Genomic DNA, 25282 nt, shown 5'->3' on the forward strand with positions numbered 1-25282 from the left:
TCGCTAGTGATGCGCACGCGCAGGGGCCTTCCCGCGCTTGCGCGGAGTGGGCCGCTGTCGCGCTCCGCCCCGGAACGTGGGGAAAGGCGCGGACTACCGTTACCCGCCGCCGCGGCGTTCTCCCGAGCCGGCGTCGCAGCTGGAGGGCCTGGCAGGTTGCGTGCTCCGCTGGACAGCTGCCTGGGGAGTCCCTGCGCCGGTCAAAGCCTGTGTTTCCTCCTCGCGAGGCTGCGGTGAGAAGACTACGAGGTGAGGTGCGTCCGGGAGGCTCCCGGGCCGTGACGCCGGTCACATCTTCCCGGGCGTTAGAACCGGGAGGCGACGGGCTTGGCGGGGATGGAACTGGGCTTGTTGAACTTCACAAGATCCTTCCGCTCAGTTTCTTTCGCTCGACCCAACGCTTTGGTGAGGAAGACTTTGGGGCGGGGGACCTACGCCACCCTCGCCGGCCTCAGACTGCGTCCCCTTGGGGCTCGCGTGGTTTCCGTGCAGTCATTCAAGCGGCGTGGAACGAGCGCCCACGACCTGCGGGTGCCCGGCCTTCTAGACTGCGCGCCCAGTGGACTCGGCGCCTTCCTGAAAGATGCACATTCCTTCTCAGATGATGACGAAGCGAACGCGTGCTGATGGTGGGGAAAGATAAAAGCAGCAGCCGTAAACGTTAGAGAACGTAGACTGGACGTCCCGGTCATCCGACCTTCTTGAGATTTGCCATTAACGCTTGGTTGGCTCTACGTCCCTATTTTTTCTGTGCAAATAAGCGTCTATATATTTTAGATACTTTTCTCTTTGGTTACAAATTTCGCCACCTGACGCTCATGGATTATCTCCTGTATGTCAGATACTGCTCTAGGCCAGGAATTGGCAAACTTTCTCTATAAAGGGCCAGATAGCAAATATTTTAGGCTCTGTGGGCCAAGAGGCAAAACGGAGCATATTATGTAGGTACTTGCGTAATCAAAGAGAAAACGTCCCTAACGTTTTTTTATTGGTGGTATTCAGAATGTAATGATTAAGCAGTTTTTAAAATACAGGTCTGCTGAGAAAAATAGAATGCTTTTTTTGGCGGTTCTAAGTTGGTCTTCCCTGGCATGAGTTGATTGCAGATGTTCCCTAGTAGAGACTATTCTTGGTTCACGGAAAAGCAGGCTGAACGTGGCTTGTGATGTCCCAGTGATGCCTGAACTCTGCTCTCCTGAGCAGGCAGCCGAGGAGGGGCAGAGACCTATAAATCAGTAGACAAATCCGTCATTCCAACAGTGTTATTAAGGAAAACAGCTGGGTACTGAGACCTTGATGAGGGAGGGGGGTATGGCCTGCCCCTGGGAAGTGAGGTTTGCACTGAGATCCTACTCTGCAGCAAGCTGTGTGACCACACCAGGCAAAGGGAGCATGGATGTTGGTCTGTTCAGTATAAAGCCCAGTAATCCGGGGGCTGCAGGTGCCAGTAAAGATCTCCATCAGGGTTTTAATTTGTGATCCGCCACGGGTGGAATTCAGAGATAGCACGCTGTTGTACCTATATGTGTTTTCGTGAGTTAAAGATACACAGTGTTTTTTTAGAGTCTTAACAGGATCTGTGAGCCAAGACAGGTTAACGAATCCGTATGGTCATTTCTCGTGACTGCTCAGGACAGTGTGATGTGGGTGTACAATAATTTATTCAAGCCAGACTCTATGGAGCCTCTTTGATTGATTCCACTTTTAGGCCACTGTTAAAATGATTTAGCGTAGGATGTGCACATTTAATACTGATAATGCTCAACTGTCCCCTCAAATGATTATGTAAACCTGTGACCACTTTTATACAGTCATTTTTTTTAAGTTTATTTATTTTGAGAGAGAGACAGAGAGGGAGGAGGGGAGGGACAGAGAGAGAGGGAAAGAGAGAATCCCAAATAGGCTCCACACTGTCAGTGGTACTCGAACCCATAAACCGGGGAGATCATGACCTGAGCTGAAATCAAGTCAGACGCTTAACCAACTGAGCCACCCAGGCGTCCCTACATTTGTTTTTTTTAGTTTTAATGTTTTGTTTTTTCGGGGGAGGGGCGGGGGGGAGGACAGAGGATCTGAAGTGGCTCTGACACTTGTGGTGCTGACAGGCTGACAGCAGCAAGCCCGATGTGGGGCTCGAACTCACGAACTCACGAACCATGAGATCATGACCCGAGCCAAAGTCAGACGCTCAACTGGCTGAGCCACCCAAGCGCCCCACTACATTAATTTCTTAGTGTTTAAAATGCCATTTATCTGAAACTGAACACTTAAGCATCAGGCGGCCTCACGCAGACTCCTTTCAGTGGGCCAAATGAGAATCCACTGGTCAAAAGAAAGCAGTCGAGTTGCCAAAAGCAGAGGCTGCTGCACCGATGGTCTCAAGAACCTGGAAACAACTCTTAAGGAAACCAGTAAAATGCATACTCCTGGGCGAGATGAACTTGAAGAGACCCCTCCCGCCCACCCCAAGAAGCAGAATGGAAAAATGTCTAAAGCCATATGCATACCTGCTTTGATCTGCAAACATGCTGTGAAGGATTTATCCCAAATCAGAAGTATGTGCTATGCTGTGCACTGCAAAGTTATCCCATAAAATGGTGTTTAAATGTGCAGCAGTAGGGATCGGTTAATTATAGCACATTCCCTCAATAGAATGTGTGTACACAGACGCACGAAATCAAGAGGATATTTAATAACATGAGGAAATGTTTGTGGCATACTTTTTTTTTTTTAATGTTTATTTATTTTGAGAGAGTGCGTGAGCAGGGGAGAGGCAGAGAGAGGGAGACAGAAGATCCAAAGCAGGTTCTTGCACCAAGTGCAGAGCGCCCAGTGCGGGGCTTGAACTCACAAACTGTGAGATCATGAGCTGAGCTGAAGTTGGATGCTCAACTGACTGAGGCACCCAGGCACCCATGGCATATTTTTTAAAAGCGGGTTATAAAATAATATGCATATGGCATGTTTTGAAAGAAACATGTATATAACAGGGCGCCTGAGTGGCACAGTCGGTTAAGCATCCGCCTTTGGCTCAGGTCATGATCTCGTGGTCTGTGGGTTTGAGCCCTGTGTCGCGCTCTATGCTGACAGCTCAGAGCCTGGAGCCTGCCTCTGATTCTGTGTCTCCCTCTCTCTCTGCCCCTCCCCTGTTTGCTCTGTCTCTCTCAAAAATAAATAAACATTAAAAAAAAAAAAAAAGACGCATATATACCCTTCCCACAGGCAACTGCTGTGTTGTCTTTTGTGTGTCTTTCCAGAAACATACTGTGTATTCACAAGCGCATTTATATATCCATATATTTTGGAAATTGTTCCCTTCACACATAGATCTAGCTCATTCTTTTTTTTTTTTTTTTTTTTTTAAGTTTATTTATTTTGAGAGTGAGAACACAAGTGGGGGCAGGGCAAGAGCCCAACTCGGTGCTCTATCTCACAACCTTAAGATCGTGACTGGAGCCAAAACCAAGAATTGGACGCTTAACTGACTGAGCCACCCAGACACCCTTAACTCATTCTTTTTGATGTCTGTATAGTATAGATATTTTTTAGCTTTAACAATTTTTTTCAAGCTGAAAAATACATAGACAATAAAAATTGTTATTAAAAAAGTAGCGGCTGACTAAGGAAGTCTAATGCCCATCCAGACGTGTAGTCTCAATAAAGCCAAAGCTTGGTGTTACTGTCAATCTCGTTTCCTACAGTAACTGAACCCCGTGTGGTCAACTAGCTGAAGCCACAGCAGGAGGAATGATGTGGGAACAGAGAAGGTCCTATCCAGTCTTTGAGGGAGCAGCATTCCTCAGGGCCTGATCTTGTCACCGAGCCAGCCTCTGGTCACAAAGGAGTTGCCCTGGGGAGATAGATAAATGGGAGTATTCCAGTCCCTGGAGTGTTCAGTCCCAGGTAGGAGTTGAGACTAGTGTCTGAACAACGGGGCCGCGTGCAGCATGAGCTGTTATTCTCCGTAGGACCAGGTCTTGAGTTGTGAGGCAGCAACTCCATCCTGGGGCAGAGCCTCTGGAGGCCCCGTTGCAGCTGCAGTGGTGGACTGCCAAGCCACCAGGTCGCCCAGACAGGAGGGCTCCGTCAAGGTCTTACTGTGGCAGCATGGCCCACACAACTGCAACGAAAGGACACACCCCTGAGGACATCACCTCCTCTCATGGCGAATATGTGACAAAGGTGAGGAAAAACAAAACAGCTCACTTTATCTTGGCCGCTCTGCCGGGCAAAGGGCCCTGGCTTGGAGTCAGACACTCCTGGATTCCTGGCTTGGTCCATGGGCTTTGTTTCCACTTCCCTGGAAAATGGTGCCAGTATCTCCCTCTTGGGTTCTGATGGGTAAATGAGATGTGTATAATATAAAATATGCAAGTAAAATAACCTGAGAATTGTAAGTGTAATAAGGCAAACATTTCCATTCCATTCTCCTCAAATAATTATCCTGTACTTTCCTTACCGTTTTCCATATCCCCAATATAGCCCCTATATGCTACTTAACTTAGTTACGTATCTACAAATTAAGCCAAGCGTGCTCTGAGGCCTAGGCATCTGTTTCCTGTACTTGACTCAAATGAAGTGTTCAGTAAATCAGTGAACAAAAGGATTATGAATTAAAAGGATGTGGGCAGTTGTTGTAGCAGAAACTCCTACTCTTCAACTGTGGCTGAAGGAAATTCTGTAGGTAATGGGTTGCTGAGTTAATATGGGGGGAGGGATGGGCTTTGGAGGCAGACTTACTGTGTGATAACCCCCTCGAGCCTCATTTTCATCTGTAAAATAAAGTTAATAAACCTTGTAAGGATTGTGTGGGGAAAATCCACCACTGTTAGGCGTGGAGCAGGTCTCACTATTAGCCATTATTCCTCAAAAATACGCTCCATGAGCACAGCTGCTACACATTCTTGGGTTTTCCGTGTTATTTTGTTCAATAAAGGCATGTCATTAACTGCTGAGCTGTGTCTCTGGTTTTATTCTACCATGTCATAAATTCACACATCACATGTCCTCATCTTTGGCTCAGGAAAAAAAGTTGCAGTTTACTCAGATGTGAGAATCAAGTTGGTTCGTTCTATTTCTTACATGTTTTGTTGCCGGGCACACTGAAGACAGGGTCACTCAGACCCTCACTGACAAATTAGGACCAGTCATGATTCCCTGGAGACCATCGTTTATTTTTGGTAAATGCCATCAATGAATATACACACAGTATCAATCCCACAGAAGTCTATAGCATTTAATTCTTGAAAACAGGTGACCACTGAAAAAAAAGAATTCACAATTTTCAGTTCCTTTAATAATTTAATGTTCTATCCCCTTAAGGCTGTTAGACCTTAAGTTACCCGGGTCTGGTTGTATCCCAGCAACAATAAAGGGCCTGTTGCATGATGTATACCAAATACACAGCAAAATTGAGAAATCCCAAGTGCTTCTTCACTTCAACATGTTTGGTTTCTCTCCTTTGTAATAGGGGTTTGATTTTCCCTATAACGAATGACTTAAAATAAGGTGCTTAAAAAGTCCACACCAAGTCTCAAAATAGTGAACAAACACTATTCGAAAATGCCCTCTGAGCCTCAGTTTCCCCTTCTGTAAAATGAAGGAGTTGGGTTCGAGTTAGTGTCCTAGGCAAGACCACACAAAGGATGGGTAGATTAATTTCCTGCCACAAACCCCAGCAAGGGAGAGGGAGAGGGGAACAGAGCTGCAAATGGGAATGTGGGAGTGGGCGGGGGTGGTGGGCCAGGGCCAAAGTGGCTGGAAAACTGGCCTTCAGGAGGTCAGTGTCAGCTCTGAACCTTCAAGTCTCAAAAGTATGTCTTTGTCTTTTGATCGGATGATTTGGTCTAATATGATTGTCTCATTCATTCCAGTGTATGTACTTGCTGCAGATTTATGTACAGAATTAAATACCCCATTTATTAATTTATAAACCGTAATAAAACCAGTCCGTTCCCCTCGCCAGCAGATCTTGCATTGGAAAAGGGAAACAATATACAAATTTTAGCAACATCATAAATTTCATTAAACCTGAAAAGACACACAGTTCATTTTGGAGTTCAATTATCTGTTCAAGGACTCAGTCACTATAATCATAAAAACAACTACCACAGTATCTTTGTGGTGCAGAATTACCCCCATTTGTTGCTAGTCACCAGTGAGAAAAGTTCAGCTACAGACTGTAATGCCTCTGTGAAGACACTCAGCAAACTCTTTTCACAAATGCCCTTCAGATTTCCCCTTCCCGTTTTACACAGCAACCGTCTCAAAACTTGGGGCCAACCAAAATAATTACAAAGAAAGTGAACGACACGTGAACACACAGGGACCTGAGGCTGGTGGTGCATAAACTCCAGCCACAAGGGGACCGGGTGACCTCCAGGAACAGCCCACTCATAAGCTGACAAAAATAACCAAACCAGGAGTCCATCATAAGCTATGGTACTCCCTCAGACGGGGAAACGTCTCACCAAGACATAAAGGGTGACCCACTGTCCCACCTGCACCTTCCTCCGAGTGCCTATTCAAGAGGTTGGGCACAGCCCCGAAGGAAGGCAGACATCACCAGGGACCCCAGCAGCTGAGCCAGCGGTCCCCTCTGCGAGGACAGCATCCTCTTGTGACGCTAGGAAAGATGGAGACCCTGACCTGAACCTCCGCACAGGGGCTATCTGCTGGGGCCACATCGTTTTCCTGATACGTGATTTATCCAAACCCAAATCCTAGCTTGGTGCTCGCCGCTTCTCCCCTTCACCAGGACATGGTTCCGATCCTAACGCAGACACCCCACCAGATCAGGTCATGGAATCAAAGTGCTGTGGTCTCATCTATTACACAAACTGTTGAGATGACATTCTTGATTCATTCTGCTTTCGGCGGCTGGGGCCATTAGGAGCTTCAGAAACTTCAGCGCTTCCTACTAATGCTGAAATGTATCAAGACACGCATCACCAGAAGGAGTTTTTCTTGTTTTTAAACATTTAAGAACAAAAGCGTTTTCAATCTATAAGCCAGTCCTCATGCGCCCCACCCCCCATAGGAGACAATGGCATAAACACACACAACTGCAAAATATTCCCTAGAAAAATGCAAGATCCTCATCAAGTTAACATCTCCCCACCAAACATCCTACTAAGTCGTCACAGAAGCGAAGACTCATCAGAAAAGACAAAACGAATATTACAAAAACAGAGCTTGAAACACTGAACGTGATTTCCTAATGCTCTGACAGCCCCTCAGCCACTCCCCCTTTGCTGTCCCCAGCAAGGAGAGATGCCCTGCTCTGGCTAGGAAAGAGAGGGCACAGGAGACAGCAGCTGCCCTTCCCTCTGGATCTGGACATATACTGACTCTGACTTGCAGGTCAAAGAATTAGGCTCCAAGAATTCAAGGCTAATTGCAGTAGCTTTTCTCTTTGGAAGATCTGCCAGTAACTGCAAACGGCCAAGGGGTTGGCCGGAAACTGGGTCCATCTATGTTGCTGGAGATGCTTTTAATTAGTACCCCTCTGCTCCATGCCTGCCTCGGCCCTTGGCCTATCTGAGCAGCGGAATTGAAGCAGCTAGTTTGTCATTCTCCAGCACCATCCTACTGTCCTTTCCTTGGCCCCCGGGAACCCCCTCTTGCCTGCTCGGGGAGGTCTGCATCCACAGTGATCCCGCCTCTCCGGAGAGTTACCTGGAAATACTATCTGGAAAGCAGAACGAGAACTCTCAAATACATGACTTGGGGAAGAAGTCCACACAGAAAGGTAAAAACCTGGCCAAGATCTCCACGGCAACACAGCCCTCGGATGACAGACTCCAGGAAGAAAGGGCCTGGAACACGGGAGCTTGAGGGCGGTGGCCCTTACTGCAGGGCAGCGTCCTGCTGCCCCCAAGGGGCTGGGAAGCCCAGGGTCTTCTGATGGTTGTGCACCGTCCCCTCGGCTGGGTTGTACATTCACTGGTTGTCAGAAGTTTCTGGTACTGCTAGGGAGTGGGGGAAGGAGTCACACAGGTACCACCCTGCCCTCTACACTCTACACATCATAACGGTTCAAACTGTATGAGTTTGGGTAGCTCTGCCGACTGTACTGGAAGTGATCTGTTAAGATGTTGTTGCGGCCATACTGATAGTCCCCGTGCTGGGGGAAGAGGATGCCATTGTGGGGTTTTTCCAGGGGGCTCCGGTGATGTTCCTTACTGCTCAGGTCCCCCGTTGTGACAGGGAGGAGGTGCTTCCGGGCTTGCTGATTGGCATCGTACTTGGTCTGCAAGATCAAGAGAGTCAGTGAGACAACTGGCTCCTTCCCCAGGACATGCGCACAGGACAGAGGAGCAACGGGCATCCGAGCAGCCCTTCAAGGCACCACCGAAGCACTGGCCCTAGCAGGGCTCAGGCATGGCCAGCCCTCCCTGTGAGCCATCTGTGTCTTTACACTGGACTGAACACGGTCTTCTTGAGGAGACCGTGAGATCCCTGACAGAGTCTCCACAGACCCAAAAGCCACAGCTGGAGTATGGCACGGACCCAGAATAATCTACACAGGAAAAGGAAAGCCGGGCTAGGAAGGGCCACACCCAACACCATAAACCAGTCAGCCACAAAGCTGGGAGCTGGAACCCCAGCCTCTTGGCTCAGGGTGAGGCCCTTTCTTCTCCCCTCCACTGACTCTTGGTGCCTCCTTGGGTATCGAGGGGACACCCCACCCCACCTCAGACTCACTTTGTTATACAGAAAGACCCCCAGGATGGCCGTCATCATGCCTAGGACGTTGGTGCTGGTGACTGGGTTTTGCAGCATGATCAAGGACACCGTGATGACCATGATTCTCTTGGTGGCATTGGCAACGGAGTAGCTCAGAGGGCTGATGAGGTTGAGGATGCTGAAGGCAATGACATTCTGGGCAAAGTTACAGAAGCCGCTGACAGCCAGGAGCAGGAGCGTCCAGGGCCACTGGGACACATAGGTCTACAGAGACGAGAAAACAAGAACAGCACTGGGGTCACATGCTGGCCCTGGCAGAAGTGGGGGAGAGGCACAAGGTGGCTCACTGGGGTCGGCGTCCAGGCGGGGAGCAGTTCCAGCTGTGTGTTGCCGTGTAATAACAGGTGCCTGATCTGCGCAACCTCTGACCCTCGCGACACTGCACGCAGGCACAGCAATAATCCACTCCGTTGCTGCTGAGGACGGGGAGGCTCCAAGAGCCCCAAGGGTGGAGAGCACGAGGTGAACTGGAGCTTCCCTTGTCCCGGACAGTGAGGACTGGGAGCTGTGGGGTTAGCAGAGCAAGGTCTGCTTACTGGACACTGTCTCAGTCCAACTGAGCTGCTATAACAAAATGCCATGGGCGGGTGGGGGGTATAAACAATAGACATTTATTTCTCACCGTTCGGGAAGCCAGGAAGTTCAAGATCAAAGAGACTCAGTGTCTTGTGTGAGCTTCCCAGTTCATAGGTGGGGTCTTCTCACGGTGCCCTCATGTGGTGGAAGGGGCGAGAACTCACTGGGTCTCATTTTATAAGGCCAACCGACCCTGTCTGACGAGGGCCTCACCTCCTCATACCATCATATGAGGGGCTGGGTTTCAACATAGAAATTTGAGTGGGGGGGACACATTCAGACTGTGGCAGACATGACACGTTCTGTAGGACAGGGAGGCCCTGGGAAGGCAGCCCCTGAGTATGCACAGAACCTAGTAATACAAGAGTCCCAGGCTAGAAGCAAGAAGCCCTGGGTCTGCCCTGTTACTGAGAACCACCCCCCCTCCTCCCCGCCCTTCACCTCCAGCCACCTGACCTTTCAAGTCACACGTTCTTCCTCTGTGCGACAGAAGACACTGACCCTGCTGAGCCCACACAGTGCTGCTGCGGGGACAATCAAAAGGGTTCATGGCCGTGAAAGTGCTTTAAAACAGTCCCAAGCCAAACACGAGATGTTCTCAAAAACTTTAGTTATCATCTGACCCTCTCTGGAATGAGGCACTCTGATCAAGGGGGCCCAGAAGTTAAGAACTCACAACTAGCAGACATCTGGACCACAGAACCCCCTTCCCCCACCCCTCCCCCTGAGACTGGGTTGATCCCAGAACAGGCAGCAGCTGAGAATTAGGTGGGGGGCTGCCCCCGCCAGGCGGCTGGGAATGCCCAGTGCTGAACAGTTACGGACATCTATTCAGAGCTGGATACCGGAAGGCATGTGGCACCACTCCTATGCCTCCCCACCTCCCACAGTCCTACCTCGGTACCAGTCCTGAGGAACCAAGGGGCACCAAGAGGCTGCTACAGGGCAGGGCGGCCAGGGGAAGGGCCCCAGGAGACAGTACACCAGCCACGCACAGCTCCAGGCTGTCCACCTCTGCAGTGTCTGACCTCGTCTGGAGGGCTGGGACAATCCCCACGTCCCCGTGCTCCAAGGGCAGAGCACCCTCAAGACCTAGTGTGGCTCAGTGAAGGTAGCAAAGCCAGCAAAGCTGCGCGGTGGCACCTCCTCTGCATCCCAGTCCTCAAGCCACATTGGAACTGGACACAGCTGGGTCCCTCCGGGAAGGTGGCATTTAGTGGCCTGCCAGCATGGGAGCTGGAACGGTCTTAGAATGGCCACCTGATTCCATCTCCACCACCCTCAGAGAGAGAGAGGGATCACAAGGTCCTCTCAAAGGGCAGCAAGATACACTTAGGTGACCTCACGGTCACTCTGACTTTTGCCCCTCGTTGGAACAGCCCCTGTAAGGCACGTGAGCCCACCAGCATGCTTCTGTGGCAAGCTGACCTGTTCACTCCCGAGTCCTTTCCTGAGATGACCGACATGGTCTTACAAGCTGTTTTTATGAGCCAGCCAGCTTGCCTAGATCCCTATTTCTCAGAAAAGGAACCCAGTCAATCCAGCTTTTAAAAAAAACTGATACCAGTCAAGTGTCTCTTCCCCACACAATCAGGATTCAGAACCACTCCCTCACCCCGAAACACCCTCCCAGGCCTCTTGGTAGGAATCCCCTTCCCCAATCCAGGTAAACTAACGGTGTGTTCTCCTTCCCTCTAGGTTTGTCCTTTTAGAGATGATCCTAGAACTGGAATGATACAGGATGGAACTTTCTCAGACAGGCTGCTTTCACTCAGCAATAATGCCTGTGACATCCACCCAAGCTGTCATAAGGAACAACAGCTGATGACCTTTTTCATTGCCAAGCAACTCTCCGTTGTATGAATGTACCAAAGTGGGCTTGTTTCGTTTTTTATTCACCCGCTTGTTGAAGGACATCTGGGTTGTGTCCAGTTTTTGGTGGTCATGAGGTCACGAGTGGAGTTGCTATAAACATTTGTGTGAACTTGAGTTTCATTTCTCTAAAGTTAACACCCACATGTGAGATTGCTGGGTCATACGATTAGCGTATGTTTAACTTCAGAAGAAACTCCCAAATGTTTTCTAGAATGGTCGTACCACTCTGTATTTACTCCAACAACATATAAGAATTCTAGCTGTGCCTTATCCTTGACAAACATGGCGTTGTATTTTTTTATTATTACAGCCATTCTAATAGGTATGAGGTGGATCTTATTATGGTTCTGTTTCTCTCTAGTGCCTAATGTTGTTGAGCATATTTTACTTGCCTATTTACATGCCATCTAGACAGTCCCAATGGGAAAAAGTCTGTTCAAGTCCTTTGCCCATTTTTAAGCAAGTTATGATCTTGCTAGTGAGTTTTGAGAGTTCTTTATATATTCAAAACACAAGTTCTCTGTTAGTACGTCATTTGCAAATATTTCCTCCCAGTTGGGAGTCTGTCTTTTCTTTCACTTAGTAGTGTCTTCACAGAGCAAAAGTTTTGAATTTTAATGAGACTCCATTTACCAATTTTTTCTTTATGGACTTTGCTTTTGGTGGAACGTCTTAAGAACTAATCCCAAGTCATGATGAAGATTTTTCTCCTGTGTGTGTGTTTCTTTTCCCCTAAAGGTTATCATTACATTTAAGTCTAGAATACATTATGAGTTAAGTTTTCTGTAATGTGTGAGGTCTAAGTCAAGGCTCAGATTTTTCCTTATCGATGTCCAGTTCCAACACCATTTGTTAAACTACCCTTTGCCCTGTGATTGCTTTTGAATCTTTGTCAAAAATCAATTACCCAAATTTGTGTGCATTTAGTTGCACACGATTCTGCTCCACTGATTTATGTGTCTCCCCCTTAACCAGTATCTGTACCTTAATACTAAGTCTTTAAATAATGTGATTCCTCCAAGTTTATTCTTTCTTAGACTTATTTTGACTATTCCAGTTTGTCTGCCTATCTACGTAAATATTCCAATCAGCTTTAAGGTTAAAAAAACTCAATACCTATCTATCTATCCACACGCGCGCGCACACTCTCTCTCTCACACACACACACACACACACACACACAGATATACAGGCATATATCTTCGCAATATTGCAGGTTCACTTACAGACCACTGCAATAAAGGAAATATTGCAATAAAGCAAGTCAAGTGAATTTTGTTTCTCAGTGCGTATAGGAGTTATATTTATACTGTAGACTATTAAATGTGCAATAGCATTATGTCTTAAAAAAGGGGTACGCCTTAATTAAATGTACAGAACTTTATTACTCCCAAATGCCAACCATCACCTGAGCTTTCAGTCAGTCATAATCACTCATCATAGATCACCATAACAAATGCAGTAACAATTAAGAAGTTTTTAAGATTGCAAAGATTACTAAAACATGACACAAAGACACAGTGAGCAAATGCTGTTGGGAAAACGGCACCAACAGATTTCCTTGATGTGAGGTTGCCACAAACCTTCAATTTGTAAAAAATGGAGTATCTGCGAAGTGTGATAGAGCTAAGTGCGATAAAACAAGGTATGCCTGTGTAGATTAATGGATCTCAACTTTTCTTCATTACCACCTTTTCCAAGGAGAAAAATTGAAGTTAAAATTCAAGCAATTATTTATAATTAATACTAAAGAACAAGGTTTTACTGGTTAGAATTTTATTTCTTCCTTTCAAATCTATTTATTTCTTTTTCTTGTCTTATTGCACCGGCCAGGATGTCAAGTATGATGTGGAATAAACATGTTGAGCATGAACATCCTGAAATTATTCTTGAATTTAGCAGGAAAAACCTCCCATCTTTCATCATGGTGTTAGTATTCTGCAGTGGCTGAGAATGCAGTTTTCAGTGATTGCGACTACTAGCTCATGTACTCTTTCTTGCTGTTTCTTTCTTTCCTCTGTTCTCTTCCATCTTTTTTTATCATGTTCTCATACTTAAGACTTCCTTTCTGTGCCCAAATCAGTAACGTTATACTGGGGAAGGGACACCGTCCTTTCAAATGGGCCATCTAAGGCAGCTAATTATGCATCACATTGAGGTCTCTACTGAGAAAAATTCTGTGACTTGAACTAAATATTTTTAAATGTGGATTTTTTGGGAAAACTAACATTTAACATTGTTTCTCCTGCATGGCAAAACTGCCTATTCTGCTATTTAAAAACCCTCAATGACTTTATTTTCAACTGGCTGCTTTTTTCATGTACAGCCAAAATGAAAACGTCTAAATTAATTATGTTGTACAAATGGGACCCAACACAAACTTTTTAAAAATTAGTAAGACTTTTGTTTTATGTTTGCATTTTGACTATTTTCATGAGGATGTAGGTTGTGTGTTTAACCGTTAATGTTAAAAACTGTGATGTGTGTGCAGAATATTCTATATGCATGTTCATGTTTAAAGAATGGCTGTTGACGGTAAGAATCAGCTTTCGTGTAAAAAAAAAATCAGGTTGAGGAAGTTTCCTTCTATTTCTAGTTTGTTGACTTTGTATTTTATTTTATTTTGAGAGAGAGCATGCATGTGCATGCATGAGTCGGGGAGGGGCAGAGGAGGAGGAAGAAAATCTTAAGTGGGATCTGCGACTCCGGGCTTGATCTTACATAGTGAGATCATGACCTGCACTAAAACCAAGAGTCGGATGCTCAACCAACTGAGCCATCCAGGCGCCCCTAGTTGTGTTTATCTTCATGAATGATGTTGGGTTTTGTCAGATGCCTTTTCTGTATCAGTTGAAATGAATAAGTGATTTTCTTTGTTAAACTGTTAGAGATTACACTGATTTTCAAATATTGAATTAGCCTTGCATTCTTGATTTAAATCCCATTTTGTCATAGTGTATTATGCTTTTTATACATTGCTACATTCGATTTACTAGTATTTGGGGCTTTTAAAAATATTTTTTTATTTTTTTTAATTTTTAGACAGAGAATGTGAGTGGGGGGAATGGGGAGAGCAAGCGAGCGAGAGAGACAGAGAGAATGAATCTTAAGTAGGCTCCGTGCTTGGCACAGAGCCCGATGTGGGGCTTGATCCCATGTCCCTGGAATCACGATCTGAGCTGAAATCAAGAGTTGGATGTTCGGCCAACTGAGGCACCCAGGTGCCCCTACTAATATTCTGTTAACTTTTGCCCCAACGTCCATGAGGAATACTGGTTTTGTTATATGGCCCAAAGCATTCCCCTGTCTTCTGTTTTCTGGAGGAGACTGTGTAGAATCGATATTTATTTTTTCTTAAATGTCTGGTAGAATTTGCCAGTGAAACCAGCTGGGCCTGATGATTTCTTTTTAGAAAGTTTGAACCTATGAATTCAATTTCCTTAAAAGCTATAGGAGTACTGGGGTGCCTGGGTGGCTCAGTTGGTTAAGTGTCTGACTTTGGCTCAGGTCATGATCTCGCGGTTCGTGAGTTTGAGCCCCACATAGGGCTCTGTGCTGACAGCTCAGAGCCTGGAGCCTGCCTTGGATTCTGTGTCTCCCTCTCTCGCTCAAAAATAAAAATAAAACATCAAAAAGTTAAAAAAAAAAAAAAAAGCTATAGGACTATTTAGGTTATCTAGTTCATCTTCGGTAGGTGAGTTTTGATAGTTTGTGGTTTATGAAGAATTGGTCTATTTCATCTATGCTGTATATAGAATAGTTAGTAATATCTCCATCATTTTAATGTCTGTGAGGTCTATAGTGATATTCCCTCTTTCACTCTTGGTGTTTGTAATGTCTTCTTTTCTGTTTTGCTTCAGTTGAAAATATTTTTTATTTCCCTTGAGGCTTCCTCTTGGGCCCTGCATCATTTAGAAATGTGTTACTTAATTTCTAAATGTTTGTGGAGATTTTCCTGTTACTGCTGTCAAAGAAGATACTTTGTATGTTTTCGTATCTTTTTTTTTTTTTTTTTATTTATAGAGAGAGAGAGAAGAGAGAGAGAGAACAGGTGGGGTAGGGGCAGAAAGAGAGAGAGGGAGACAGAGAATCCCAAGCAGGCTCCGTGCTGTCAGCACAAAGCCCGACACGGGGCTCAAACCCACAAATCATGAGATTGTGACCTGAGCCGAGATCAAAAGTCAACACTTAACCAACTGAGCCACCCAGGCACCCCTATATGTTTTCAGATTTTTTGTTAAAGTTTGTTTTATGACACAGAATATGGTTTCTCTTGGTGAATGTTCCATGAATACCTGGAAAGAATGTCTATTACACTGTTGTTGGGTAAAATGTTCTACAAATGTCAGTGAGATACCCAGTTGGTTGCTGATATTATCTTTTTGCTTGGTGGGTTTTTTTTTTTATAGTTCTATTGGTTCTGGAGGTTCTGTATTCACTGGATATAAAACTATGTGTTGCTAGTTCTTAGTTTCAGTACTATAAAAATGTTATTTCACCTCTTTCTGGTGTTCATGGTTTCTAAATTTTTTTTTTTTTTTCAACGTTTTTTATTTATTTTTGGGACAGAGAAAGAGCATGAACGGGGGAGGGGCAGAGAGAGAGGGAGACACAGAATCGGAAGCAGGCTCCAGGCTCCGAGCCATCAGCCCAGAGCCTGACGCGGGGCTCGAACTCACGGACCGCGAGATCGTGACCTGGCTGAAGTCGGACGCTTAACCGACTGCGCCACCCAGGCGCCCCTAGTGTTCATGGTTTCTAATGAGAAATCCACAGTCATTCAAACCGCTGTTCTGTAAGTAATGCATCATTTTTCTCTGGCTGCTTCCAGATTTTTTGCTTGTGTTTTAATCTTTTTTTTCTCTCTGTGGGTCAAACTGGATAATTTCTATTGATCTATCTTTGAGTTACTGACCCTTTCCTTTGTCATTTCCATTCTACTACTGAACACATCATCCCCTGAGTTTTTAAGCTACTCTTTCTGAATTTCCAAAATTTCCATTTGGTTCTTCTGCCTTTCATTCTTTACATTTGTCTCAAGAGAATTCACGTTACCTTTTGGGGCATGATTATAATCATTGCTTTAAAGTCATTGTTCAGGGGGTGCCTGGGTGACTCAGTTGGCTAAGTGTCTGACTTCGGCTGAGGTCATGATCTCACACCTCATGAATTTGAGCTCTGCATCGGGCTTTCTGTTGTCAGTGTGCAGCCCACTTCAGTTCCTGTCTCCCTGTCTCTCTGCCCCTTCCCAGCTGGCGCTTTCTCTATCTCAAAAGTAAATACTTTTTTTTTTTTTAAGACATTTTTCAGGGGCGCCTAGGTGGTTCAGTTGGTTAAGCATCTGACTTTGGCTCAGGTCATGATCTGAGGTTTGTGGGTTTGTGGGTTTGAGACCTGCATCGGGCTTTACAAGGATAGCGCAGAGCCTAACTGAGATTCTCTCTCTCCCTCTCTCTGCCCCTCCCCCACTTGCCCGCTCGTGCTCTCTCTCAAAATAAATAAACTTAAAAAAAATAGTCGCTGTTCAATAATTCCAAGATCTGTGTCATCTCAGTGTTGGCATCTGTTAATTGTCTTCTATGAGAAGGGACTTGAAATTTCCCTGGTTCTTCATATGCCGAGTAATTTTGGATTATATTCTGGACGTTTCGGATATTGTAAGACTGTAGGTCTTACTTAAATCCTCTGCAGAACGTTGATACGGAATTTTGTTTTAGCAGACTCAGTCGGGTTCAGGCTACAAGCTTGACAAGCCTTCTGGGGGTGTTGGTTCCAATGTCAGTTGTGTTTCCAAAGCCTCTCCAGCAGTACGCGGCTCCATCCGGAGTGTGCGCTACCCAGCAATCAGTCTGGGATGTGGGCGGCAGTCTACCTCGTAATTCAGTGTCAGTCTTTGGTGTGCTATTAGGGTCAGATCCTCACATGTACAGCTCGGGGCTGAGCCTAGGATTTCATGGTGTCTCTGAGGTCACTTTCCCAAGTTCCTCCTCCTCCACGATCTCCCTGGTACCGACCGTGGCCTAGGGTTCCCCTAGGGACCAGTCCTCTAGTCAAAGGGCTGGGGCACAGTTATCCCGCTCTACACTATGGCCTTCCCACAACTGTACCTCTACTTGGGACCAAGCAGTGGGCTGATTAAAAGAGAAAAATACACAGTGGGGGCTAATCCCACTCTGACCGCAGAGGGAGGCTGCCCTCACTCAGCATCTCAGGTGCTGTGGGACCCTGCTGCTACCATTGCCACAGGATTGCCAGGGGCCTGGGACACAGGAGAACAAAGAAACAAAAATAACAGAAAAAGCCAGAAGGGCATTTCCCCTACCCTGAGCATCAGGAACCCCCTTTCCTATTCCCTGATCCAGAAGTAGAGGGTGTCTCACTCTGTTCTCACCACGTGCAGCACCCGGGGCTGCGAGTTAAGGCTGAAGATACAGGAGGCAAAAGAAAGACAAACTGAGGAGCACCTGGGTGGCTCAGTCAGTTAAGCTTCTGACTCTTGATCTCGGCTTGGGTCATAATCTCACGGTTCATGAGTTTGAGCCTCATGTCAGGCTCTTCACTGACGGCAGGGAGTCTACTTGGGATTCTGTCTCTCCCTCTCTCTGCTCCTGCCCCACTCACTCTTGCTCTCTCTCTCTCAAAATAAATAAACTTAAAAAAAAGAAAAGAGGGGTGCCTGGGGGGCTCAGTCGGTTAAGTGTCCAACTTCGGCTCAGCTCATGATCTCACAGTCCGTGGGTTCAAGCCCCGCGTTGGGCTCTGTGCTGACGGCTCAGAGCCTGGAGCCTGCTTCGGATTCTGTGTCTCCCTCTCTCTCTGCCCCTCCCATGCTCATTGTCTGTCTCTGTCTCAAAAATAAAAACATTTTAAAAATTAAAAAAAAAAAAAAAAAAAAAAAAGGAAGAAAAGAAAAGCAAACTGCTGACTCGGTGGTAATTTGAAATCTGGTCTTCAACCCCAGCCTGTCCACTGCCATTTACTTTTCTGTTCTCAAATAGCTGCTTCACTCATCTTGTAAAAGCTTTAAAACCAGGCCGCCTGCTTCGGAGTCTAGTGATCCCTGCCTGGCTTCGGTCAAGCTGTCAGCAGTGGGGCTGCCCGTGTGCAGAACTACCCACCACACACAGCCTTTGAATCCTGGTGACACGGCGAGCGGCAGACTCCAGGTGATGCTCTCCTACCTGATCCTTCTCCCTGTACCGCCACGAAGCACAGCACTGGGATGGGGCCACGTCACCCGGCGTCCGTGCCAGAGACACAGGGCAGGGAGGGGGAGCCCAGATAGGTAGGGGCCCTGCCTTCACACCCCAGCACTGTCAAATACAGAGTGCTCCCCGGAAAACTGTTGGAGCGTACGAGGACCCCATCAAGGTAAAAAATATGTATGGGCTCGACAAAGAGAACAGGTCACTAAAGGTATTACAAACAAGGTAATCACTGGAATAAAACTAAAACGTGTCCTGAATGCAAATACAAGCAAAGTTACTAGAGCCGAGCCTGGAAGCACGTGTTTGTGTGCATGTATACAGAGACACTAAGGAGCTGTCACAGGACGTAGTAAGAGAACTGACACGAAACCCACCAGCAGTATCTGCAGCCAATAAAAAGAATGAGAAAGACCTAAATATGTCAATAGGGAATAATCGATCCCCAGGAAATATCACTGAGGGAAAATAGCAAAGTGCTCCTTTCTACCTAAAAAGTCACTTTCTGTGTAAGGAGGAGAAAGGTAGGAATATATACAGATGTGTTTATACTTGCAAAAAGAAACCCTGAAAGAATAAACCAAGAGCATAGCGATGAAGAACTCCAGGGGAGGGACAAGAAAGCAGGAGGTGATAGGGACTGAAGCCAGACTTCTTGGGGTTTTTTGTTTCTTAATATTTTTATTTTTTGTCTTTATTTTATTTATTTACTTTGGCGGGGGTGGGGAGTGCGTGCTTGCGAGGAGGGGAAGGCGAGAGGGAGATGGAGAGAATCTTAAGGAGGCTCCACACCCGGCACAGAGCTCCACGCCCTGAGATCATGACCTGAGCTGAAATCAAGACTGGACGTATAACCCACAGAGCCACCCAGGCGCCCCTGAAGCCAGACTTCTTTGAAAAAACCTCCTCATCTCATTTGGCTTCGGAAATATAAAGGTATCTGACAAATTCAGTGTTGGGGGGCGGGGGGAGGAAAGCAATGCCACAAATGGAAAACAGATGGAAGTAAAAGAACCCAACCGGACAAGCTGGTGACACGGGCACATTGTGAAAACAATTATTTCCAGTGCCCTTAGAACACAGCATTCCAACTGTGCATCTTTAACGGGACATGTCCTAAGGACAAAGAAGACCGGCAAAGAAACCTTAAACTCAGAATCCTGTCCGCAGCTGGCCTGTGGGCATTTTCACTCTGAAGCGATTATGTGTGCATACAGTGGAATCTTGTACGTGAGTAATTACGGGAAGGAATCAAGCGTACCCGAAAAGACGTACACTTAAAAATCACAGCCGTGACAAATCCTGTCATGTTACATTGCGATGAACTGGAATGAACTCTCCCCTCTGCCCCAACAGGGCTTTCGTAGTTTTTTACCACAAAGACTTAAAAGCAATGACAACCCAACAGCGGTGAGCACCACGGCCTGTCTCTCTCAGCAGCGCTCTCTACCACAAGCAACCCGGACTCTCGAAGGAGCGGCTGACTGCAAGTCTGGGACAGGAGAGGCACGATATGGGAAACAACATCCTGCTGGACCAAAAGCTACCAAAGGCTGACCTGTGCTGTCAGAAGGACAGGGAGCCAGTGGGAAGGACTCCGTTGGCCGAGACAGGATAATCCGAATAGAAAAAGTGTTAAGATGTGCAACTGACACAGGCGTCCACAAAGATGTTGAAAAAAAAAGAATATATAAAAGGACCTTCCTTTACCCCTCCCACAAAAAACACCCCCCCCCCATTCACTGGTTAACATTTACAGTAAGCTAAGAAGTGTTCTCTAAAAATTGGTAATTAAGAAAAAAAATGAAAGAAAAGCACTGAACTGCTTTTCGTGTAGTTGAAAGTAACACACTAGTCCTGAGTGATGATGGAAAGCTCTTTACAGAAAAATTACAGCTAATCAATATGGAAAGGAAGTGAGAACAGAGCCACTTTCCTCATCTGGAAAATGGAAATAACGTGCACTATGTCTCCAGGCAGTGCTGAGGATTGAAGACCAATGCCAAGAACTCTATCGGGCCTCATTAAGCCCTAATAAAATTTACTACCCTCTCTTACCCTCTCTGTAACTCCGGCTTTGAAGAAACCACGCCTACCTCCTCCTCATCACTGTCATCTGCTTAGTTTCTTTTTTATTTATTTTTTCACTTGCTTAGCTTCCAGTGAACCGTCTGGAGGCTGGCCCTGCACGTGGTGGGAAGCTTCTTGCTGGCGCTCAGAGAGCTCCGCACACACCCAGAGTAAAGGAAGTACGGACGGAGATGACACCAAGAGAGGAATCAAGCTATGCAAACACAGTTTTGACAAGTCAAAGTGAGATCTGAGCCAGACTGTCAGGACAGGAAAGTCGCCCGTGCTGGCATTTTCCTTCCTGATGCCACAGGCACAAATGAAGCAGCCATCAACACCTGAGATCCAGCACGCTGGAGGAAGTGCAAAGGAAGACGACTTCCTCGACTGCACGAAAACTGCGTCATGACAAAGCCGAGCCTTAAGAGGGCTGGCTGGCTGCCAGGGGCCCCGAATGTCCCAAAGTCAACACAGGTGTAACTGCCCGGCAAAGCAACTGGTTTGGAACTCGTTAAGAAAAGGGTGTGCCCGTGGCACCGGCCAACTCACCAGGTCGCTGCTGACCAGGAAAGCTGAAAGGTCCACCAGGACCCACGTGGGGATCATAAAGAAGACAGCGTGGCAGCCCAAGATGTTCAGCAGCCGGAGATGGTGGATCCGCGAATCTCTTAACACCTGAAAAGAGAAAACCTCTGTAAAGGCCGACTGGAACTAAACATGGCAAGAAGGGCTCCAGTTACCCAGGCCCCAAACACAGTGACTATACATAAGCCCTGACATCTGACCTTGACCACCAAACCTACCAGTGCCCCATGATGAGACACACAGCCCGTGCCCAAGACAAATATGAGGGACTGAGAGTGAAAAACACCAACACTCAAAACTGGTAAAGCTGTAGTGAAACAGGCACTCTGAAATTCTACTGGTTTATGTCTAAATCAGCTCATGCACATTCCAGAATGCAACCAGGCAAAGTCTATCAGCAGCCATAAATATCTCATATACTCCGACCCAACAACGTACGGAAATAACTCGAGACAGAAAACCTGCACACACAAAGATGTTTGTTGCTGCGTTCCTTATAATGAATGGTTGGAGAAAAATAGTTTTTTTCTTAAATACTTATTTTTGAGAGAGCGCGAGTGGGGGAGGGGCAGAGAGCAGGGGACAGAGGATCAGAAGCTGGCTCTGCACTACTAGGTTGACAGCAGTGAGCCTGATGTGGGGCTGGAACTCACAAACCGTGAGATCATGACCTGAGCCAAAGTCAGATGCTCAACTGACTGAGCCACCCAGGTGTCCCTAGAGCAGTAATTTTTAATGAAATGGGAGAATGTTGTAATCGTAAATGAAAATGTACTAATTTTACTTTTCAAAAGCACAATTCTGAAACGTACCTATAATATCACAACTCTAAAAACTGTACAGAAAAAGACCCCTACTAGCATTAACAGTAGTTCTCTTTGGGGCACCTGGGTGGCTCGGTGGGTTAAGTGTTGGACTTCGGCTCCAGTCAAGATCTCACAGTTGGTGAGTTCGAGCCCCACGTCAGGTTCTGTGCTGACATCTCAGAGCCTGGAGCCTGCTTTGGATTCTGTGTCTCCTCTCTCCCTCCCTCTCTCTCTCTCTCTCTCTCTCTCTCTCTCTCTCTCTCTCTCTCTCCTCTTCTCCCGCTTGCACTCTCTCTCTCTCAAAAATAATAAACATTAAAAGAAAAAAAACCCCAGTAGTTCTTTAGGGGAAAGTACTGTGATTTTGCTCAATAGCGTGGAAATCCCTGGCCGCAGGGCAGGTCTCTATTGGTTAGTCATCTCCAGCACCCACTATGGTACCTGACACAAGTTTTCTGATTTTTGGGGGGTGGGGGGACTTTTCTCTAGTTTTCCACATTGAATATATGCTAATTTTATAAAAGGAAACAAATTACTTAAGAAAACGAAACAAATACAAAACCAGCAGAAGGGCCACAGGATTTTTGTTTGTTTCAACACCAAGGGAATCCCTCCTTGACCGCATTTTCACAGGCCGCCCGCCTGTGCACCCGCAAACCACCAGGCGTGTCCCAGACGGTACCCAAATACCTTTTTGGAGAAAATATTCTGAAGCGAGAAGCACAGTGTGGCAGCAAGGGCGCTGATGAGCCCCCACATGTCGAATGACAACTCGGTGACAGTGGCCAGCAGGACGCCGCTGATGATGGGGATGAGCGACAAGTACACCTGCGGGAAGGGGGGCGGGAGGGGCGGATGGCCGAGGCTGAGCCAGGCTGCCCCCCACACGCCCCTGGGCCTGGAGGAGAGCCTCGGTCTCCCGTCCCTCACCAAAGGGAAGGTCCAACTTTACAAGGCCCAGAGCGTATGTGATGGTTCCTGAGATCTGGTGGCTAAATGGCTCCAAACTTCTGGAGAAATGGGATCCATTTTGGACCTCTAGCTCACCCTTTTCCTACAAAGGACACTTTAAAAGCACTGCAGGAATTTTAGGAGGTGGTGTAAGGCCCTCTCAAACGCCCCAGAGGGTCAGAACGAGGGTTCCGGACTGGGGGACCTGAATTCCAGCCCCCCCCCCCCCCCGCCCCCCTGCTGGCTGTGGGCCTCAGGCTATTAGGCTATTTGACTCTCCCCTTTCCCTTTAAGTCCCACTTCTTCCCCTGCGATCAAGAATGACAATCACCTGCCTTATCTGTCTCATAGGGTGGGTCCCTACATGCCTAGGCCATTCCTCAGTCCTTCCCCACAGTGGAAGGTGCCGGCTCCTTGCCCAAGCTGGGTACAATGTCCCGAACGACAGGGAAACCTGATAAACATGATGTGATATCGAGTGATGAAGCTACACACCTCCCAGGCAACTCGGACCCAGGGAGACAAGTCACACCTGACATCACCCTGGGGGCGGGTTCCAGAGCACACCCAGGTCTTACAGACAGAAAAGAGGCTGAAACAAAAAAATCAGCCAGAAGTGGCCCAATTTCTATAAGCCGATCCAGGGCACCGCCACTCTGAGTTACATAAAATACAGGATGCCAGAAACCAACCACCTAGAGAAGAGGCGCTCTGTCCAGCACGAAATGGATTCCAGCTGGGACGACAGGAGTTGCACTTCCACTTAAGGACAAGGAGCAAGGCCGTCTCTGGCTGAAGCCACAGCTCCTCTCGCCCCAAGCCAGGAAATACCCAGGCTTGGCATCTTGAACAGACACTGGATTGTGCCCAAAGCATCTTCCTTATGCGGTCCTAGGCTCTGCGTGTTGCTTTCGTTTCCAGTCCCAGACACTCACAGCTCCTGGTTGTTTTCATTTCGAAGACTTTGTTGGATTTTGCCAAAATCACTCTTTTGACTAGCACCTCACTTCGGACCCCAGAAGTCCCCAACCTGACTGCGGTCACTCGCGAAGAAGTGAAACTTTGTCAGAGTTCCAGCAAGACGTCAGATGTTCCATTCCGGGTCCCCCTGGAGGGGCACGTGGGGCCTGGCCAAGATGGGACCGAGTCACCGCCCACTAGCAACCACACGGAGGGAACCAAAACACGAAGGGAAGCTGGACCTGAGAGGGACAGGAGTGTCCCCAAGACCACACGGCAGAGACAACTCGGGGGCACACACACTGCACACCACTGCCTCCAAAGTGATTACAGAACATTAGTGAAAGGGCCACCAGAAGCCTCTAAGCAGACTTCCTGATTTGACAGGAAGCCAGGAGCCCTGACCACGTCACCAGCTGGGCACCAGCCAGGAAGACCTTGGGGCCCCCACCGGCCCAGAACCCTCCCAGGTTACCTTGGTGCTTTGCTTCTCCTTCATGATGATCCGGGACAGGAGAACCACCCAGATGGGCATGGTAGCCTTGACTGCAAAGAGAGGCGAGGGGGCTCTCAGGGAGCCGTCTCCGTCCCAGAACCCACCCTGGGACCCTGTCCCAACTCCACTAGTGCGATGGGAGCGCCTGGCAGCCCTTCAAGCCTCCTCGGCCCTTCTCTTTCCGGGGAGCTTCCCCGCAGCCCAATAGCTGCGACCCGCCCTGCTCAGCTCCCAGCTCTCTTCCCAGCCACTTCCCTCCCCTAGACCCCTGTGCGAGTCGCTCCCCTGCTAAAAGTCTCGTTGGCCCCCAGCCCCTCGCCAACAGAAGTTGACTTCTCGGTCTGGTATTCCAGGCCGTCGGGGCGCAGCCCCGCCAGCGCACTCCTACCCACGCGCCGAAACCCCGGGCGGCGCGTCCCGGCCGCCGCCCCCCAGGCCGGCCGCTGCACCCACCAGTGTGCGCGTAGGACACCGGCACCTTCCAGATGCTGACGTGCGCTGACACGGACGCGAAGTACTTGCCGAAGGCGAGTGGCAGCACGTAGCGCGGGTAGAAGCGCGGCGGCAGCAGCGGGCCGGGAGACGGATGTGGGCCGGGCCCGGGGCCCGAGACGGGCGGCGCGGGGGGCACGCGCCAGGCGCGCAGCAGCGGCGGGAGCCCCGCGCACAGCGCCAGGATGTGGCACAGCGACACGGTCACAGGGAACGGGAAGGCGCTCAGGATCACCTTGTTGACCACGTTACCGCCCGCGCTCAGCGCGTACCACAGGAGGCACAGCGCCGCCACCCGCGCGCCCTCGCGCGCCCCGCCGCCGCCGCCGCCCGCCGCTCCCGGGCCCCCCGCGCCCGCGCCCACCGCCGCCGCCGCCGCCATCCTGCCCGAGCGGCCACCTCTTCCCGCCCGTCCGACGGCCCGACGCCGGGCGGGGGCGGGGCCGGGTGGAGGCGGGCGCGCCGGCCAACGCCGCTCTCCACTGGTCGCCGCTGCCTTGCGTCACCGCCTCGCGCCG

General features: G+C 48.2%; 1 protein-coding gene and 1 long non-coding RNA gene across 2 annotated transcripts; one reads left to right on the forward strand and one right to left on the reverse strand.

Moving 5' to 3' along the window:
• The first annotated feature begins 36 nt into the window (after window positions 1–36).
• Window positions 37–11743, forward strand: LOC122214121. The gene is made up of 3 exons (XR_006199745.1): window positions 37–249; window positions 3969–4182; window positions 11023–11743. It is a non-coding gene; the product is annotated as an uncharacterized LOC122214121 (long non-coding RNA).
• On the reverse strand, window positions 5154–25146 carry SLC35E1 (solute carrier family 35 member E1). The gene is made up of 6 exons (XM_042928803.1): window positions 24726–25146; window positions 24252–24322; window positions 22556–22693; window positions 21024–21149; window positions 8707–8952; window positions 5154–8251 (listed from the first exon to the last, which is right to left on the reverse strand). Exons 1-6 carry the CDS (start codon window positions 25144–25146, stop codon window positions 8021–8023), a joined length of 1233 nt encoding a protein of 410 aa, XP_042784737.1. The 3' UTR covers window positions 5154–8020.
• Window positions 25147–25282: the final 136 nt, after the last annotated feature.

Source organism: Panthera leo, chromosome A2 (assembly GCF_018350215.1).
Source record: "Panthera leo isolate Ple1 chromosome A2, P.leo_Ple1_pat1.1, whole genome shotgun sequence".
Lineage (NCBI taxonomy): Eukaryota > Metazoa > Chordata > Mammalia > Carnivora > Felidae > Panthera > Panthera leo.

What these genes read in the sequence shown, in the direction of transcription:
- SLC35E1 (XM_042928803.1), bottom strand. Translation starts at nt 25,146, where the DNA reads ATGGCGGCGGCGGCGGCGGTGGGCGCGGGCGCGGGGGGCCCGGGAGCG. An exon ending in TCCTGGTCAGCAGCGACCTG is followed by an intron (nt 8,953 to 21,023) that starts GTGAGTTGGCCG and finishes TCGTCTCTGTAG; the next exon opens with ACCTATGTGTCCCAGTGGCC. An exon ending in GGGTCTTTCTGTATAACAAA is followed by an intron (nt 8,252 to 8,706) that starts GTGAGTCTGAGG and finishes TTGATCTTGCAG; the next exon opens with ACCAAGTACGATGCCAATCA.